The sequence below is a fragment of the Arvicola amphibius genome, chromosome 12, assembly GCF_903992535.2.
Source record: "Arvicola amphibius chromosome 12, mArvAmp1.2, whole genome shotgun sequence".
Lineage (NCBI taxonomy): Eukaryota > Metazoa > Chordata > Mammalia > Rodentia > Cricetidae > Arvicola > Arvicola amphibius.
In genome coordinates, this window is record NC_052058.2 from 21,380,645 (window position 1) to 21,399,682 (window position 19,038).

Consider the following 19,038-nt stretch of genomic DNA (forward strand, 5'->3'; position numbering starts at 1 on the left):
CCTTCTCCTCCCCCTGCTTGTCATCACTCCCTTGCATGTAGATTAGTTCCTATTGCTTCAAACTCATCTAAGTGAAGGAGTAAGTGTGGAAAAGGGAGATCTGGGTGTATCACTCAAGAGCTGCTGTGAAGAGGGGCAGTTGAAAGTCTAAATGAGGAGGAACTTCATTAACCTTCATTGTCAACTCCACTAGATCATAGACGCACCTAGAAGAACCACCCCCTGCACATATCTGTGAAGGAGTTTCCTGGGAGGTTTGACTGAGAGGGAAAGATGCACCCCCTGAATTTAGGCGGCACCATCCTGTGGACTGGGGTCCTAGACTAAAAAGTTTAGTGGAGAAAAGGAACTGAGCACGAGCATTCTTCGCTGTCTGTCCCCTTCCCCTTGTTTGTTTTCTGAGACAGGGTTTCTCTGTCTATCCTTGGCTGTCCTGGAACATAATCTGTAGACCAGGCTGGCCTCAAACTCACAGAGATCCACCTGCCTCTGCCTCCTGAGTACCGGGACCAAAGGCTTGCGCCACCACCGCCTGGCTTTTTGTCCACTCCTTGACTATGGATGCTATGTGACCAGTCCCCTTGACTCCCCTGCTATGAAGGACTGCACCCCCTCAAACCATGAACCAAAATAAACCCTTCCTCGCATTGCCTCCACTGGATATGTTGTTGTGACACTAAGAAAAGTAGCTATCATTCTGGTCATGGCACAGGGTGAGGGCGACAGCCGTGGATACTGATGGCATGTTAGGATCACCTACGAGATTTCAAAGCTACTTGCTCAGAGTGTTTAAACCACAACCTGTTAGGGTGCAAACCCTAATGACCATGGTTCTGGAAGGTCCTGACTTAGCTCTCTTTGCTCAGTCATACAGCCTAAAAGTTCAAGACCTTCTACCCAGAAGCAGGAAGTCCATATGTAGGCCGTCCTGGAGGTCATGCTTTTGAAGTAAGAAAATATGGATTGCTGACTGTTGCAGAGACACTCTGGAAGTGAAGACGGCTGTCATGGAAGTCACATGGTTTGGAGACACTAGGTCTGGATGCTAAGCTAGGGCGGCAGGTGAAGTTGGACTTCTCCAAAGGACCGGACGAGTTTAATAGCTGGCTAGTGTATATGCTCCAGGCAAACAGCAAAACAGAAGCAAGTGGGTCAGCAGCAAAATTAGGACTTGGAATTCATCCCATTAATATTTATTAGTGCTTGCCAAAGGCACACAGCTGTCCAAGGGCATAGAGGCAGAGAGGAGAGGGGAGACATCTGGAAGACAATCTGGAGCCCAAGGGCAGGCTCTGTGGGGGATTTGGGAGGCTGTCTCCATTACCAGGTGTCCAGTGACCACAGCACAACCCCAGGGGCAGGAAAAGCAGAAGCGCCAAAAGGTGTCACAGCCAGGGGGAACAAGCAGGGGCAAGGACCTGTGCAAGTCCAGGAATCTGGTTCTGGAGGAAGAGAGGTTCTACAGAGCTGCTCTGCCTCCAGCAGGGGTGCGGGAAGTCTGGCCTGGCTTGCTCCTGACTGAGACAGTTCAAGAGGAGGGACCCAGGGACCAGACATCAAGATGCCAGAGTGCTGATCAGCCTTGCTTCCTTTGCTCATAACTTCTATGATTTCATTCTCCAAATGCTAATTTTATTTGGTTTGTTTCCTCATTTTTTTTAAAGCTTATTCTACAGAGGTTGAAACAAAGCAAAAAGAAAGTTGTTCCCAGTCAGATTGGGTCTGGCACTGAATCTGGCGGTGAAGATCTGACTGGGAGAAGACAATAGAGAAGGACGCCTGCCGCTCTGAGGGAGTCTCAGAAGAGTGAGCGGTGTAAGTCCTGGGCTTTCCTGTATGTGTCCAAATCATCAACCAAAAGTAAAGGTAAGAGCTGCCAGGCACCAGGGAGGTGACTGTAGACGAGGTCCACCCAACCAGGAATCTCTGAAAGCCTTCCTATGGCACAAGCAAGAACAGGGTTCACTCATAATGAGCTTGATGATACCCAGACAGAGTCTTGAACACATGTTGCTTAACAGCTATGAGTCAAGTCAGTGGCAAAGACTCCCTCGGAATTCGGCTCCAGCGACACAAACCTTAGGGACTGGAGCCACCCTCTGTCTCCCTGGGCTTCTCCTACTGCAGTTTCCCTAGTTGCCGGGGAATGTGGGATCTAGATGGAGGTGGAACAGACCAGATGTATACCTTTGTTTACATCTTTACTGATACAGGATAAATAGCCCTTAGTTCCTTAAACACTTCCAGATGCTATTTTCCAATTCTCTAATCATAAAATGTCTGGCTCGAATGACTTTGAAATATTTCAGCCATCCATCTAGTCAGAATGATTGCGGCAACATGATCAAGATGGATGTACCTTTGCCGGTTAACATGGCAGAAAGGGCCCTTCCATCCAACACACACACAATCCCCTGAGCACACTCTGTTCTCCTTGCCACAGCTCTATCAACGCAGCAGAAAGAAGCCAGGGTTCTGCGGGGCCCTCCTACCGAAGGATCCTCTCGAACTCATCTCGGTCCCGCTGCACCTGAACGGCCAACGTGTGTTCCTTGAAAGCCACCTGCTCCAGCCGGCTTTTGCGCAGCTTTTCCTCGGTCTCCATCTTCTTCTGCGCGTTTTCCTTTTCCTTTTGGCGCCATTCTCGATCTGCAACCTCCTGGTTGCGCTTGGCCCGCAAGGCATCCTGAGAAAGCAGGCCGAGGGGCATGGGAGAGGGGAAGGTACGATGAGGGTACAAAAGAAGGAGACAGAGCCACCGATTACAGACTCCAGTCTGCTTCGTGAAGCACCATGGATTTCTCTCTCAGCAAGTCATTGTCAAAAGAAGAAATGGAATCCTGACACAGATCTTTGGGGTCAGAATATGTCCTGAGGGGGGTCACCTTGCCCTGCCTCTCTCAACTTTATTCTTTCCCTGTTCCTCAGGCACCACCAAGCACACCTACAATTGCTCCTAATTTTAAAAAAAAATACTAATGGTAGAGATGCCACATTTTCCTCCGCTTCATTAGTCAGTTAAAGCTGAAAATTCTTCTTTGTGTAGCAGTCAAAAACTTTCTCCAGAACCTAAGTGCATACTTCTGCTCTCCCGCTGCCACCACGGACAATGGGGACAGGCCCACCCTTCCTTCTCAGATGGATTTTGTCAGAGTGCATCCCATCATTAAATGACATTTGTCTGCGGTTAGATTTGGAGGCCACTTTGCCGGCTGTCGAGGAATGGCAACAGGAGTGGGAGGGACAAAGGAAAGTCAGGAGAAAGAGGAAGTGGATACCTGCTCTGCTCGGTAATCCTGGGCCTTCTCCTGCATGGCCCTCAGGCGGGCAATCTCCTTCTCTTTCTCCCTCCGGAGTCTTTCCTGCTCAGCCTCAAACTCTGCCTCTCGAGCCTGCCAGCAAGAAAATAATACTGCAGCCCTCGGGAGAATCCACAGGCCTGCAGCTTTGCCCAGAGAAACGTTCTCCACAGCAATCATCCCTTCCAGCATCTCCCCTACCACTTCCTCGCTCTGTCTGAGACGGGCCGCCCCCCCCCCATCTTAGCAGTGCACAAACATAGCACAGCTAGCATTTGTAAAAGGAGTCTTTCTCAGGCCTTTTGCTAGAGAGCCCAGGCAGCATCTCCAGAGACTGAGACCGATAGCAAATGCAGGAACCTTGAACCAGGTTTTTGTACTGCTCCCCTCGCTCTGAAGATAATTTAAAGTCCCAAGGCCAGGGAGCCAAGTAACACCTGTGGTTCCCTGCCAGCCTTGTAAAACACAGCAGGTGGAGGTTGTCTCATTAGTCCCTGGGGAAACCACCAACCAAGCTTTGGGCAATCCCACAGTGCTTAGCAGATACCTCAAGAGTGAACCATCCAAACTTGTTCCTTTTATCGCCTCTGTGAAAGAAATTTGTCCCAGGATGACTCCACACACTGGGGAGCTCTATCCATCCATAGCTTATCTACAGACATTGCTTCCTGGATGACGGCTGTTTTTAATACCCAATACCAGATGTCCTATATGAGAGTTTTTACCCCCCAAAAAAGTGTATGGAGAAGCTGCTCTTGATTTCTAGGGTATTCAGACGTCGAGGAATTCACAGAAACTCCACTTTCGTCGATCGTTTTTGTTTCCTTTTACTGCATGTGACCCTGATCCCAACTTTTAAATGAAGGTATTAATGAAAATAATGTCATCCTGGTTTGGAGGAAGGGGTGGTCTCTGAAGCTATACAGTCTTATTGAATAAATTATCTGGCCACGATGAAGAAGAAAAGAAGCCAGGACTATGTACTTTAGAATGAAGACACAACTGCCTTCAGCTAGAGTCCCATTATTGCTCAGGTCTGTTGTGGACACGTCACTCCTAGACACAGGTCCCAGACTCAGACGCCAAGTCCCTACCATCTTCTTCTTGGTGAATTCCATCACCATCTGGTCTGCCAGCTTCTCCTGTGCCAGCCGCTCTGCTTTCTGTCTCTGGTTTTCATCGTTGATCCGTTTGATTTCCGCTTGCATCTTCAGCTTCTCCTGATGCCTCCGCTCCAGTTCCTGCCAGCGGAAGGAAGACAGCCTCAGAGTAGAAGACGGTAAAGACAGAAAGCTGCTGGCGTGTGGGTGCAGAGAGACACGGAGGCAGGAGGCAGTCCAGCTGCCATCCCCAGCCCGGAGTAAAGCTGTCTTTCAGGGATGATCAGTAAGCAACTTTGGTATCAAATCGCCTCTTTGCAATCTTCATCCAACTCAACTAGGTGGTGGCCCCTGACACTGTTATCTCTCTACACGTTCTGGAAACAGAGGCTCTTGAAATTCTCTCCCTCTTGCCATGCTAACGTCTACCCCTGCGACCTCATGAGCTACCACCCTCCGACTTTCAATTTCCTTCTCCTATAGAAACTCAAATTCGAGATCTCATTCAGTAGTGATGATTAAAAAATAAACGTCAATCAGATTGAGTCGTTACTACTCATTAGGCATTAACAGAGACTATTTCCCAAGTCCTGAAAGGCAGGAAGGGGGGGGCGGGTGGGTCACGGAGGCTTTCACAGATGAAAACCTAAGGTCCAGCATTTAAGTGGTTTCCCCAAGGCCACACAGACAGCTGGTACAGATTCTATGCCAAAATTGGCATTTCTACCCTCTCTGGAAATCTTGCTGGACTGTTTCGGCTTTCCGTTCTCTCTAAGTTTTCTACACTTGAGGCTGGTGCCACACCTTTGGAAAGTGATTGCCTCCCTTTCATTCTGTCCGTGCTAGAGACAGGGATCTTGTGTCATTCCCCTCCCTCCCCCAATGGCGTATAGCCCACTGTGAGGAAGACAGCAGATACCCAACAAACTATAACTAAACAAAGACCAAAGCAAGTAGTATGTGATGAGGGGAGGCTTAGATACAGAGCCCTGGAAGGCAGAGCGCCAACTGGACTGTCAAAATCTTTTCTAAAAGAGAAAGTCTATATTTTTTGTCCCACCCCAAGCCACCATTCTCAGGTATTTTTTAAGCCAGGTACATGGTTTTTTGTAACTGGCTTAAACCCTACTATGTAGAAGGGTCCCACTACCATAACCCTAGCTGGCATAGAACTGCCATAGACCAGGCTGGCCTCGAACTCACAGAGATCAGGTGCCTTTGCCTCAGGAGTGCTGGTGTTAAAGGCGTGGGCCACCACACCCAGCATATTCCTGAGTCGTGGGCAGAGGCACTGGAATCTTGTGTGTCTGGCTGCCCTTCACCGCCAAGGGATCTCGGGCTCTGCTTCAGACGTCTTCCCACCCACTTGCTCAGCTTCCCAAGCTGCTCCGGGCTCCATTTCTTCAAAAGCGGTACCTCCCCAAAGCCTTGCAGCTTCTCTGCAACCTAGCTTCAGCCTGATCCACTCGGCCAAGGCCTTGCTGCCCTCAGCCTCCCCTAGGGCTGCTCTCTGCCAGTTCAGCAGCTAGCCAATTTACCGCTCCCCTATTCCAGGAAGCTTCCTAACTAGGTCCCCACAGCAGCTCTGCAGGTTGCAGGCTCACTCTCTCCTGACTCTTACACTCTCTCCTTCTTCCTTCCCTCACATGGCTTTTCCCTTCTGCCCCTCCACCCCCTTCTCCATTTCTTCCTTTCTATCTTTTTCTCACCCATTTCAGGACTCCCATTGGTTGTCCAGGCATTATTCACACTGATCCTCATAGCTAAATAAGCTGTCGCTGCTGATCTAGGGCATTTATATAATCATGTATTTATTTGCTTCATTGCCTGTGTATTTACTCTCTGGTTTGCTGTTTCTGTTGGCTCATTTGACTTCCAAGGAACCGAAGGGACTTTCCCTGTTTCTTGTCTTCGAGGCCCTTCAAAGAAACCCAGGAAAAGTCCCTTGATTCTTCTCCATCTTGCTAACAGAGCGAGAAGAGCTGGCCTGCTCCCCGGGGTGCTGACAGGCAGCTCTAGGGCTGGTGAGGGGCAGGATTCTACTCTAAACTTGCCTACTAATACTTCCTGGAGAGTTGGGAGTGTCTTGTGGAAGGACATCCAAAGGACAGTGACACATCAGTGTAATGGGTTGACTCACTGAGGGCTGGGACTTCCCAGCGAGCCCACCAATTCCCAGCCCACCACGATCTAGCTGAAGTCTTTGCTTCCCATCTCATTCCCTGCATATTTTCCCCATAACTCTCCATACCTCTCTTTTTTGACTCTTTCCCACACTTCTTCCCTGAGCCAGTATCCTAGCTGGGTGCATCTACCTTCTTGGTCTCCTTTACAAGAAGAGGTTCATGAGGTTAAAGCCCCATCTTCTCCCCCAGAGATCTGCAACTTACTCTTCACAGCAGTCCTTATACTGGAGGTGTTCTGAGAACCTGCTGATCGTACTCTTAATGGTCCCCAGTCCCTCACCAACACCCAGTGTCCTCCTCGTTGATGACAACTCAATCATCCATACACATGGGGTGGGGGACACAAAAATAAAAGACCATGTGTTCCATGAATTAAATGGCACCATGGAAAAAAGAATCAGGTACAAGAATGCTGTTGGATAGGAGGAATAATTGCTGGTGTTCTATAGCACAGCAGGATAATTATAGTCAACAATAATCAATTGCACATTTGAAAATACTAATAGAAAATACTCTGAGTGTTCCCAACACAAAGAAATGTTGACTGTCTGAGGTGGCAGACATTTGCATCACCCTGACCATTACACATCCTACATATAGACCTGTCACACTGTAGACCACAAACACGCACAATTACTATGTGCAGTTAAAAATAAAAATATACTAAAGAAACAAATGTATCAACAAATAGGGGGATGCTTCTAGATCAAAACAGACTAAAAAGGTTTAACCAAATGCAGCCTGCAAGGCTTATTTAGAAGCTGGTTTGGAAAAAGAAAAATACATTTCTGTGCCAATTAAAGAAAATTGAATATAGGTTAATTCTATGGGGTCTTTGGAGGAGCTTTTGACGGAGGCTACGTAAGTGGGCCCTTGTCCTTCATAGATGCGGGGCGAAGTACTTAACAGCAAAGTGTCAAGATGTCTAGAGCTAAAAGTAGTTTAGCCAAATATTAAGGCAATAGGTCAATCATTAAACCAAAGTGAAGTGCTTGTGGATATGGTTACAATTCTTTCCACTGTTGACTGTGTGTAAAGTTTTCAAAAAAAAAATGGGCAAAGGGATGAATGTGATCAAAACCCATGGTACAAAATTATCAAGGAACTAATCAAACATTAATGTGTGTGTTCTCAAATGCTTTCTCCAGGGCTAGCAAGATGGCTCGGTGGCTAACGTGCTTGCCACACAAGCATGAGGACCATGAAGACTGGCGTTTAGACCCCCGGAAATCTTGCAAATGCTGGGTGGGTGCGGTGGTCCGCTTGCAATTTTAGCCTGAGAAGACACAGAAAAGCTCCCCAGAGCAAACTGGCTAGCATGACCAGGCTTGACTGCAAGCAGCCTCCATGAAGCAGGCGGAAAAGTGGTGGAAGACGATTCCTGACATCAACTTGGGGCTTCCCACAGGCACACGTGCACACACGTGTCTATCACATGCAAAGGCGTGTGCACCTACAGACATATGTGCATATGTCTTTGTTACACGTCTCATGTATTGCAACAGACCAGATAAGGCAAATAAAAGACCATCTTAAACTTTATAAGGTTCACATAGGTGTGTCATCGGGCATTTTGTGTTATTTTGTTTTTGGTTATGTTTTCTCATTCAATGGTCCTACTAATTTTATCGAAGCTAATACGGATAAAAGGTTTGGCTTCACAACACGATTAGTAACAATGGGATATTGTGTACTTCGAATGAGAGACAACAGCGGGGAGCAGGAAACTAAGCTAAACTGAGCTACTGTTCATCTGTGGGGTGTATAACTTCCCTCAGTAACCGAGGGACGGATTGTAAAACATTCCGATGTTTACTTGTGCAAAGCATGCAACCATATATTTCCTTTATGCGTCTGTTCACATTGATATGCCAGTCTCAGACCCCAAGTCCCTGGGAGGCAAGGACAATATTTATCCAAATCACAGCTCATCCCCAGCATGATGCCATGGCCAAACAAATGTTTCAGACAGCAATTAAGAAGCTTATGGTGATGGTGTTGTGAAATGAACGTGTGCCCCGTCAGAAGAAAAGCACTCCATGCCTTGAGCCCCAGAATCTCGGAGGGCTCTCCTGCCGGTGGAGAAACTCAGTATGGCCTGGTAGCCTGGTACCTGCAAATCCTCCTCCTGGAGCCGCTCCATATAGGCCAGCATCTGCTCCTTCTCCTGTTCACGGTGCTCTGCAAGCAGCGATCGCTCCTCTTCGTTCTTTTTCATCTGTTCCACAATGTGCCGTTTTCCCCTGGGAGAAAGCAGGGCCGGAGTGACTCTGAAATCAAGAGTCCAAGTCTCCACCCCCACTTCTACCCACACAGTGGACGGGAGGTCTCACGGGCATCATGGACAAGTGTCCCTTTGGCACACAGACGCTTTCTGCACTAAAGTCCTTCCCTTGAGTGTCCAGGGCCAGAAGCCCTCGGTTTGCTGTGATCTAGTTCCAATTCTACTTCCAATCCCTACCTGATATTCCTCTTCTTTATCTGCCTGCCTAGGAGTTACCCTACATCTTAACCCATCTCTCCCTTCTCGCATTTAACAAGCTTCTGGAACGCAGCTTCCCCCCAAGTCTTCTAATGATGTGGGAAGACAGCTTCCCTCCCCAGCTTCACAGTGCATTGTAGATTTTCAAAGCCCAGGATCTCCAATTCCTTTAGTGCCTCTCCTCTGTTATCTCCCAACTCTCGTGCCTACTCTGCCCACTGTCGTTTTGTGTACATACTTACACTGAAGACTCTCAGCTGCTGATAGACAGGGCTGAACCCTGAGCTCCGCTCAGCAAAGCCCCTCCTTTCAACAATAAATACAGGGCTACTCCATCTACAATCAGTGCTTCCTGCCAAGTGATCCCAGGGTGCTGTAAGTGTATCATCTAGAGCCTATGGCCTGAGTAAAGGCTACAGGAATGGGAGAAGACAAGGCAAAGAAATGAATCAAGGAGAAATGTTCAACTCATATTCAGATGCTGAATGCTTCATATGGCAGATGACGTAAGGAGGGGCAGAAGGAGTTGCCTGGAAAGAGGATGTGAGATCAATCGGTGTGAGATCAGGTCAGGACACTAGAGCTGCCTAACAAAGCAGAGCATTCCCTTCACTAGGTCCGCTTATAAAGACTTTGTAGATATTGGGAGGGGAATGCAGACTGGATGACAGGAAGCACTAAGAACAGACACTGAATTGGAGTCTACAGAGAAGCACCCATTACAATCCTGTAAACAAGCTTTTTTTTTTTTTTTTTTTTTTTTTTTTTTTTGGTTTTTCGAGACAGGGTTTCTCTGTGCCTTTGGAGCCTGTCCTGGAACTAGCTCCTGTAGACCAGGCTGGTCTCGAACTCACAGAGATCCGCCTGCCTCTGCCTCCCGAGTGCTGGGATTAAAGGCGTGCGCCAAGCTTTCCAGGTTGTGTGATTCCCTGTAGCATTCCGTATGGGATGAGAGACATTGGAGCCTCACCACCACCTCTCAGTTCTTCCCTTTGCTGGGTGGGCTACCTGGACCTGAAGATACACGGGAAGGACTTAGGAAGGGGAACTGCCAAACCCACATCTTCACCTACCGTATTCTTTCCTCCTTCCTCTTCTTTTCCCGATCCTTCTGCCTTTGGAGGGATTTCTGCCGGTCTTCTTCCATCATCTGATCCAACCGCTTCTCCTCCTCTTCCAGTTCCTTTCGTATCTGCTGCTTCTCCAGGATCTGGGCATCCCGGATTGCGTGGCACTTGGCATTCAGAATAATCTAGGGAGTGAGGGAAAAGTTTGTGGCACTAGGCCCTGTGGGTAAGGTTAAGGAAGGAGGCATTATGGGTGTGTGGAAATCTAAGGGGGCAGAAATGGGAGCAGAATGCTACTGAACGTGCTGGAGATGGGCAGGGTCCATCACAAGTTCAGAGAAAAAGATCATTTTTTTCACTCACTTCTTAACACAGTATAGCTCAAATATTTATCGGAATCTTATTAGGCACTAAGATTTATTCAAGGAGAGACAGCATCACTCAGTATTGTAGAGTTTGAGAGGTGATGGATCAGCCTTCCGAAATACGATGAAGATTATGATATTCACCTACATAAACACACACAAAGTCTCCATGAAACTTTGGTATTTCCTTTGCAGGGACCCAGGAACACCATGTTATGCTTAGGGGAGTCAAGATCTTCAAGCAGAAATCAAACCACTAGGTTTTGGTTTTTGTTTTGGTTTTTGGTTTTTTTTTTTTTTTTTTTTTGATCAAGAAGAACCCAACACGACATAAAAGAAATGAAAACCACGGTGTCATCATTAAGACCCAGAATGTAAGAGTTTTGGGAAAATAAAAGCAGGTATGAGTAGAGAAGATTTAATAGCTAAGAGATGGAAATCAGAGTTGAAGGGGTTGGGGAGTCGACATTTTTTCTTTTGGTCAATAAGGGAACCAGGCACAAATGAATTACAGAATAGAATTGCAAATGAGCCCCCGATCTTTATGCCTTCTGCTAAAAGAAGCACTCTGGGCACTTCAAAAAGAATCCTATTGTCTGCACCACCTTCGGGGCCAGACTTGAACTACCAGAATAAAAGTAAAAGCGAGATCCTTATCAACCCCAGCTCACAAAGGCTGTTCTACATCTTGGCTTATTTAATACTGTCAATGATTCTGCTAAATAGTGTTGCCGTCGCTATTTTACACATGGACTCAATGAGGCTCTGGGAGGGCAAGTGACTTGCTCTAGTCACCCAGCAAGCAGGTCAGTCCTCCTCCTCCTGCCAGCCCCGCCCACAGCCGTCCCTCCCCGGCCGAGTCCAGCCTGTGAAGAGGAGCAGAGAGGGAGTGGCAGTGAGTCCTCAGATGAAAGGAGGAGATCCACCTTGCTCATGTCCTTAAGCTCCTCCTCCTGCTCCATGCGAAGCTTGCTGGCTCTCTGCAGAAGGTTCTGGGCCCGCTCCCTGGCCACCTCCTCCAGGTCACTCAGCTTCTTGTTGTTGCTCCCGGCCATTTCTTTCTGCTTCATGATCTTCTTGCGGATTGTCACTGCTTCCTAAGGGACACCAGCCTGCATTGGCGGGGGTTATGCCCTGTGAACTTGTCTGCCACAGGTAACCTGGGAAGATTCGCCTCAGTCCATCACTGTATCGCAGCTGAGAGGTTTCACAGCCCGGCTTTGCTCCTTCTCCCAGTGGCCCACATAGCCCTCCCGTATCTCAGGGGTTTCCTTCCAGTCTTCCTTGCCCAACATTTCTCATTTAAATGCACATGCACACCTTATTTTAGCATGTCTCAACTGCGATTATCCCCTCTGGGACAAGAAGCTGGCCTCCCCCCTATACTTTCCTATCCTGCCACCCCTCCACCAAGCACAAGGCTATGAAGGTAAGTTACCAAGATGGCTTCCTTCTCCTTCTTGAAGGCCTGCTCTTTGGCCTCCAATTCTTCTTTGGTCAGGACTTGGGATGCCCATTTGATCCGCTCAAACTCCTCAGGGCTGATGATTAGGGATTCCCCAGAGGGGTCCTCTGTAGGAACACTGACACAGAAACGACCAGCGTTAGGGAGGAGAGCAGGCTCCAAACTCTCCCCATACTATGCTGAGGGAGGAGAGTCAGCAACTTCATGGACCACTGGAGTGAAGGGATTCAGGTAAAAAGCAAGTGATGCTGCAGATTCAAAAGAAATTACATCTTTCTCTCTATGATCTGTCTCATATGCTGCATTCTCTGTGTAACTGTCCACGACCCTTCCTTGTGTTTATGTATGGCCACGCTGCCGCCAAGCATTTCCCTCTGAACCCCACCACATTCTGACTCCATTTTACTGCTCACATCAGGACCAATGGTGCAGGGTGTGTTTCAAGCTTCTTCAGGATGAAGCTTTATCCTAACTACATCGGTAACCTTAATTTCTGACCCAGAGTTTGGTACTTAGCACTCAAAATAAAGCTGCTGAGTTGAACTTTGAAAAGAGATTATTCCCGATACATAAAGTATAAGGGAATGCTCAGCGAGGTTGAAATGGATGCTGGTGGGAAATCTAAATATTCCTGCCCATCCAGCCTAGATAGAAGCTTTGAACCCTAAATATTAATTAAGAACTCTGATCGACAGCTGCTGGAGACATGTCTCTTGAACTCTCCTTGTAGCTACCCAAACGCATTCAACAAACCTATAGCTAATTATAATGATTAGAAACAAATAACATACATCAAGGGTGGGGGAGGGAGCAGCTGAGAGGTGGGAATAAGGCTGCTTCTGGGCGAGGTCATTTAACAGGTGCATGGCCAGAAGACGCAGATGATGTGAGGCGGGACGTGAAATCTTGTCTATTAAAACGAGTGTGTGTGGGGGGGTGTCCAAGAAGTAGATTTACAGATTAGTCAAATTAGATTAGTGTAGTGGTCCTACACTGCACCAAGTGGTGTGGCCCCAAACAACCGAGGGTGTGAAGGGATCAAGAGCAACCTGGATCTATGACAGTGGACCGGAAACACCACCAGTGTGTCTGCAGAGAGACCACTCCAAGAAGCAGCACCAGCCCTCTGAAGGCTACTGCCCACATCAGGCTATCAGATGCTCAGGCTGGCCAGTCTCAGGCAAACAAAGGCTGTAGTCAAACCCAGCTCCTTCACTGGGATCCAGCTGTGTCTCCTCAGCTTAAGCCATGAGTCAAGGGCTTCAAATTCTGGGAACTTACGTCATTCATCACTCAGCAATGGAGCCAGAGAGGTAGGAATGGGTAGAGAGTGTGAAGCATTAAACACAGTGCTAAACTACCAAACACAGCACCGGCTCCTGGCACTTAGGAGGAGTCCAGTGGCGCTGCTCCAGACAGGCAGTAAGACTGATGTAATCCCAGAGGAACCTGGAGAGGCCCTGTGAATTTCCTCTGATAGCCACGCAGTCTGGGAAGGAGACCTGAGTGCTAATTAGACATCTGGTCAGTTTCCCTTTGCTTTGGATTCCTGATGGAGGCAGAAGGAAGTGACTCATCTGGTTCACTTCCCTTCACCACCGGTACTGCTGAAGACCAAGAAGCATTGCCCCCCTCTACCAGTTACTTTTAGAGCCCAAAGCTCATCCTAAGAAAAGGAGGAGAAACTTTGAAGTGAAGGGCAGTGTACTGGTAACCACGAAAGGGAAAAGAGGAAGGCCAAGAAGGAGAAGGAACTCTCAAACAAAACAGGGACATCATGGTTCTTTTCTCTTTCACATGTAAACGTGCGTGCGTGCATACATTCATGCCTGTGATCATGGAAATAGAGGACTTTAAGGAAGGAAGAGATTTTAAGTAGAAGAAGGGAACTATAGAGGATATTGGCATATATGTGTCATGATAGCAGAAGAGGACTATTTGGAGGGGGAAGGGGACCCTGAAGAAGGGAAGAGGGAGGACAGGAAGGCACTGGATAAAGGACAATTAGGAACAAAGTATACAGATATAAGAAAATGTCACAATGAAATCCATTTCTGTATATATTAACAAAAAAGAGATTTAAAAAATATCTATACAGGGCAAGCAAAACAAAAAAACCCAAAAGTAAAAGAAAAGAGGAGAGGAGTGACTAGAAAGGCAGCTAGAATTGGGCTGGCTGGATGGCCCAGCCTGGTTTCCCCATCACCCTGCGCAGAGGCACTGGCTGAGCCCAGAACCCAGGACTAGGCCGTGGGGACTCACATGAGCTCTCGGACCATGTCTCGGGTGATGAGTTGGATTGTCTCTGGCTTGTGGTCCAGACCCAGAGCAGTGAGACTTTTCCGGACAGCATGCTTATCACGGAGCAGCACGATGGGGCTGTCACTCCTGCCCTGGGGTGCAGGCTATGAGATCAGAGAGCAAGACTTTGAGACTGGTCACTCCACTTACCACTGACCCATCCTAACCTCAGGGGTAGCTTCCCTGGAGCTTCCACCCCATCCAGCCATGGGGGTGCCAAGGGGAACTGGCTCTGATAGAGACTGCTGGACATCAAGAAGCTAGGGCATTATAGTGCCTTCTATTCATGGGCAAGCATTCCTCTTGAGGATGCCAGAGACTGTGCCAAGGGGTGCGGAGGAGAAGGGGGTGACAGTGCGTATCTATCCCTATATTAAAAAGCTTAGGAATGAAAACGAAAATTCTGATGTGTAGTTATCTCTTTATGAACATTTCTGGTCTTGTGAAATTCTTGGACCACAATGAGTTTGAAGCAATACATGTTATAGATTAATCTACTCTTTAGAATTAGTAATTTGTAATCTTTTCTAATGATTAGTGATTTAAAAAAAAATTGAGGGAGTCAGACATGCTAAGTGGCCTAACAGGAACCTGCCTTTAAAGTGTTTGGGCCAAGCATGGTGGAACACACCTGTGATCCCAGCAACTGGGAGGCAGAGGCAGGAGGAAGGCTAGTGTGAAGCTAGCCTAGGCTACACAGCGAGACTCTTAGCAAAGGAAAAGTGCTTAAGGAGATCACCGAGGATTCAGCAAAATGAGCACAGATCGGGTGTGGGATGTTTTTCAGATCTTTTTCTAACTGTGAAAGAGTTATCGAAAAAATACAATCACCCACTTCAGGGAATTTCTAAACACAGGAAAATGGAGGCGCTATAAATGCAGTAACTGACACCTGCCTGGTGTCTAGGAGGGTGGCTTGGACTGGTTCGCTTTGCCCTGTCCCCTGAGCACTGCTGCCACCTGCTGTCCATCTCTGCTTCCGGAAGGGCACAACTCAGTCACGCCACAGGCCACTTCTGCCCCCTACCGCCCACTTCCTGGACTCTCTTCTACCCATGAGGCCAAAGAACTTCTTGGGGCCAGGACACGACTAGTCCCGGAGCCCTTGGCCATTTCCCACCCTCCTTCGACTAGAAATTTCCATGAGTCCCCTTCTCCTCAAAAAGAGTCTCTAAGGGTGATTATAAAATTGCCTTCTTTTCATTCTTGCCTTTACCAAGGGGGAAACCACCACAGAGTGGAAAATCTTCCAAGGTCCCTCAGGAAAGCTGTCTTCAATACCCAGCCAGGCCAATGAAGAGCAGGAACAGACACCAGCTCTCTACTCCCCAGCCCACCTACGCTTCCAAAAGTATCACTTCTTTCTCCCCTCGGCTCTTCCTCTCTCTTAACCCCTCCCTGCTCGGCTCTCCGAGTCTCACTCTTTTTACCTCCTTCCTATTTGTCTGTCACAGGCACCAGAACTGTTCCAAACGACTCGCTACCTCTCCTTCTCTGCGCTCCAGGAACTACCATCATCCTAGTCTGGGTCAGTCTTGCTCGTCTCCCCAAGCTAAGCAACTGTTTTAGTTCAGTACCGGAAGGCGACAAAGGGAGGTTGTTTGTGTTGTTTTGTACTCTGATGCTGTGAAGAACTGGGAATTTTCAGAGGTGAGGAACCAGGTACCCCTGCTTTAGAACATACCAGATGTCAGAGCTGGACAGCTAGGGACACAGAACTTCCCCCTTTTTCTTTGAGGTGAAATCTCTGTGGCTAGCACAAGCTTCATCCTAAGCAAACTGGTCTAGACCACTGCTATCTGGGGGCGGCTACCCGTGGGGGACCTGCCAATGATTAGTTACCTTGACACCTCCAAAAAGGCTCTCATCTACCTCCGAGTTCACGGCTTTGGTCCGATAGCGAGTCCTATTCCGTGACCTGTTGGAAGCAGTGGAAGCGGAGCTTGAGGCGTCCCCTGTACTTAGTGGCTGCAGGGAGAGACAGAAAGGATTGGACATCATTATCCAGTGACATCCAGACCACAGGCCACAAACATTTCTCTAGCTTATGACGAAGGCCTGAAGGGTGATTGGGTGGGAAAAGCTCTTACAGAAAGTATCTGTATAGGACCAGAAATGCAGGGGTACGACATCCGCGTGGGGGGCAGGAATCTCTTGACAAGGTGCACCAGCTCTACAAAAGACCATTTCTGTCATCTTAGGAGCTGATGAAGCCATGTCAGTCACAAGGTACAGATGAAAGGACGGAGGAAAAGACTCCAAGAGGAATAGAGTAACACTGTACCCCATTTCCTGCCCCACTGTGGCAATTCCCACAAGAATGGCCTTGAGAGGCGGCTGCACGTGCCCTCTTCACTACCATCTTCTCAGCCAAGCTCTGGGGCCCCCTTCACTAAGGACATACCACAAAAGGAAATAAAAGATGTAGAGATTCATTTGGGTCACAGCTCAGCCTGGGATGACTGACAAACTTCAGGTAGTGGATAAACAATGATTGATTACCCACTACAATAAGACAAAATTAACCAAAGCGTAATATACACCATACCATTCAATGTGCCAATAGCTTCCTATGTTTGGCAGATTTCCCGATCCCCCCCCCCCCCCCCCCGCCACCACCCGACGCGCACACACACCCACTAACAACTGCAAGAGACAAAGCTCATTCCCAACAACAAAAGCTGCACACATCATGTCTTTGCCTTCCTAGTCAAGCAGGGGACCTAAGCTGAGCCAATAAGATGCCCCCGACCTGACAGCGGCTGGAGAACCGGTGATGCAAGACGCAGAACAAGCAAAGCCTTTCTGACACGCATGGCGAGAGCAGCCACAGTCAGCATTCTGGGGCGGCGCTGATAAGGACACCACCAGCACGCAAAGCTAGCACTGCTGGGGAGCACGCGCCAGAGCAGTTCCCGGTTTTGATTTTGGCCTTGGTTACAGCTGAAGAGGCACCCTCTGTTCCTATTTTCCAAACCTGGCTTCCCTCTGGAGCAAAATCAGCGGGCTTTCCTAAATCCTCTCAGGGTGTTCCATCCTACTTAAACAAGAGTTCTCATTCTGCTGCTTACACCCAAGAGCCCAGCTAATCACAACCTCCAGTCCCAGCGGTCAGTCCAGCTTTGGCTCGGCCCCTGAGAGTAGCTATCTGCAACCAGGAAGCCGTTTCTGCAAGAACTTCTGGATAACGGGAACCTTAATCTAAAGCTGATTCATACATTACTTTGGAGGAGCCCACACCCGCCTCGACAAAGCGCTGTAAGCTGAGATATCTTGGGGAAATGGTCTAGACACACTGGGTCCCTCCAAGTCTGCGAATCAGAAGCCACCAGGGGGATGGAGTAAACAGAGACGTGGACTTCGCAGTCCAGTCCAGCTCAGTAAACACTGGCCAGTGTTTCACAAGCTCTCGGTGAGCTGCCGCTACCAACAAGACCACCTTCCAGTCCCTGTAGCACCTGTGTCAGGTTTTTACCCACAACTGGGCAATTATTCTCCAGCTGGCTCTCTACCAAACAATGAGAGAAGCTGGGTGTGCCTTCGCCTCACTGCCTGGCACTGCCAGCATAGGCTTACAGAGGGAGCCCCCTTTACGTTTTCAAGACAGCAGAGAAGACAAGCCTGGATTTATTGAAAGGTAAATATGGTAGCCCCAGCCGGATGATGGTGGTGCAGCACATTTAATCCCAGCACTTGGGAGGCAGAGGCAGGTGGATCTTGGTGAGTTCAAGGCCAGCCTGGTCTACAAAGCGAGTTCCAGGACAGCCAGGACTGTTACACAGAGAAACCCTGTCTCAAATATATATATATGGGCCCCAATGATGCCAAATAGCAGCCTCTGACGGGTTGTTAATTGGTGGCAATGAGGAACATGCTCCCATTTCCATTGAAAATAGAACAAGAGAAATGAACAGAAAGTTCAGTGGGTAGGATTGAGGCTAAGCATGGCGGGGGAGGGAGGAAGGATAACGAAGGGTGGAGATTAAGTTCTCTATGCAATTAAGGAAAATGTGCAGGACCTGGTACAGAGTAGGAACCCAACTTACATGTGATGCAAAACAAGGAAAGAAATTAAACAAAGTGACCTCAAGGAGTCTAGACCAGACTGAGACGGAAGTCTCTGGGAAATGCTTGTCTGACTCCAAGTCACTCCACCATTCCACGTTTTCCAGGTCACATATGCGGTCTGCACTGTGGATAATAATGTATATGAAAGGGCTCCGGAGTACAGATGGAAAGTATTATTATTGTTTTCGCATCTGTTTTCCTGCTTCTTTTCAAGGGCTCCTGGTGTGTGGCATTGTGCACCAGACTATAGGTCCCTCAAAGCAGGGACTGTCTCCTCTTTCCTGTGTCCTTGGTACCCAGGTTGGAGGAAGTCACCACAGGAAATAATCCACTGCCTGAATCTAGAAGTCAGAACAGAGGAAGGAAAGCAAATGACCACAGAAAAAATAGCCACTGAGCAGGCCCAGGGGAAGCTATGAGCACTAGTATTGGGTATCTAAAAAAACCTCATTTGAGAACCGCTGACTTTGAAGCCACAAACCTTACCCCAGGGCTAGAATAACCAATTTTGCCAAGAGTAACAAGAACTAGAGAGGTCACTGTGTAAACACACTAGGAAAAAAAATGAAGAACCAAGCAGAAATGGAAAGTTGGATCCCTCTGGACCGGAGGCAGTAGCCAAGTGGTCCTCTTAGGAGGTAAAGGGTTGGTTTTATTTCTTGCATGACCAAATAAATATCCCCACGATACTGAGCTGTGGCTAGC

The 19,038-nt window shown here is 48.2% G+C and overlaps 1 protein-coding gene across 1 annotated transcript in view; it reads right to left on the reverse strand.

Annotated features, from left to right (window-relative positions):
• Cfap45 (cilia and flagella associated protein 45) overlaps positions 1-19,038 on the reverse strand; it is a 34,840-nt gene that overhangs the window by 2,069 nt on the left and 13,733 nt on the right. The window contains exons 4-12 of the mRNA XM_042054004.1: positions 16,108-16,233; positions 14,227-14,369; positions 11,938-12,082; positions 11,426-11,596; positions 10,141-10,319; positions 8,699-8,828; positions 4,394-4,540; positions 3,279-3,392; positions 2,493-2,686 (exon numbers count right to left, since the gene is read on the reverse strand). Coding sequence (XP_041909938.1) covers positions 2,493-2,686; positions 3,279-3,392; positions 4,394-4,540; positions 8,699-8,828; positions 10,141-10,319; positions 11,426-11,596; positions 11,938-12,082; positions 14,227-14,369; positions 16,108-16,233 — 1,349 coding nt within the window. The remainder of the gene's footprint in view (positions 1-2,492; positions 2,687-3,278; positions 3,393-4,393; positions 4,541-8,698; positions 8,829-10,140; positions 10,320-11,425; positions 11,597-11,937; positions 12,083-14,226; positions 14,370-16,107; positions 16,234-19,038) is intronic.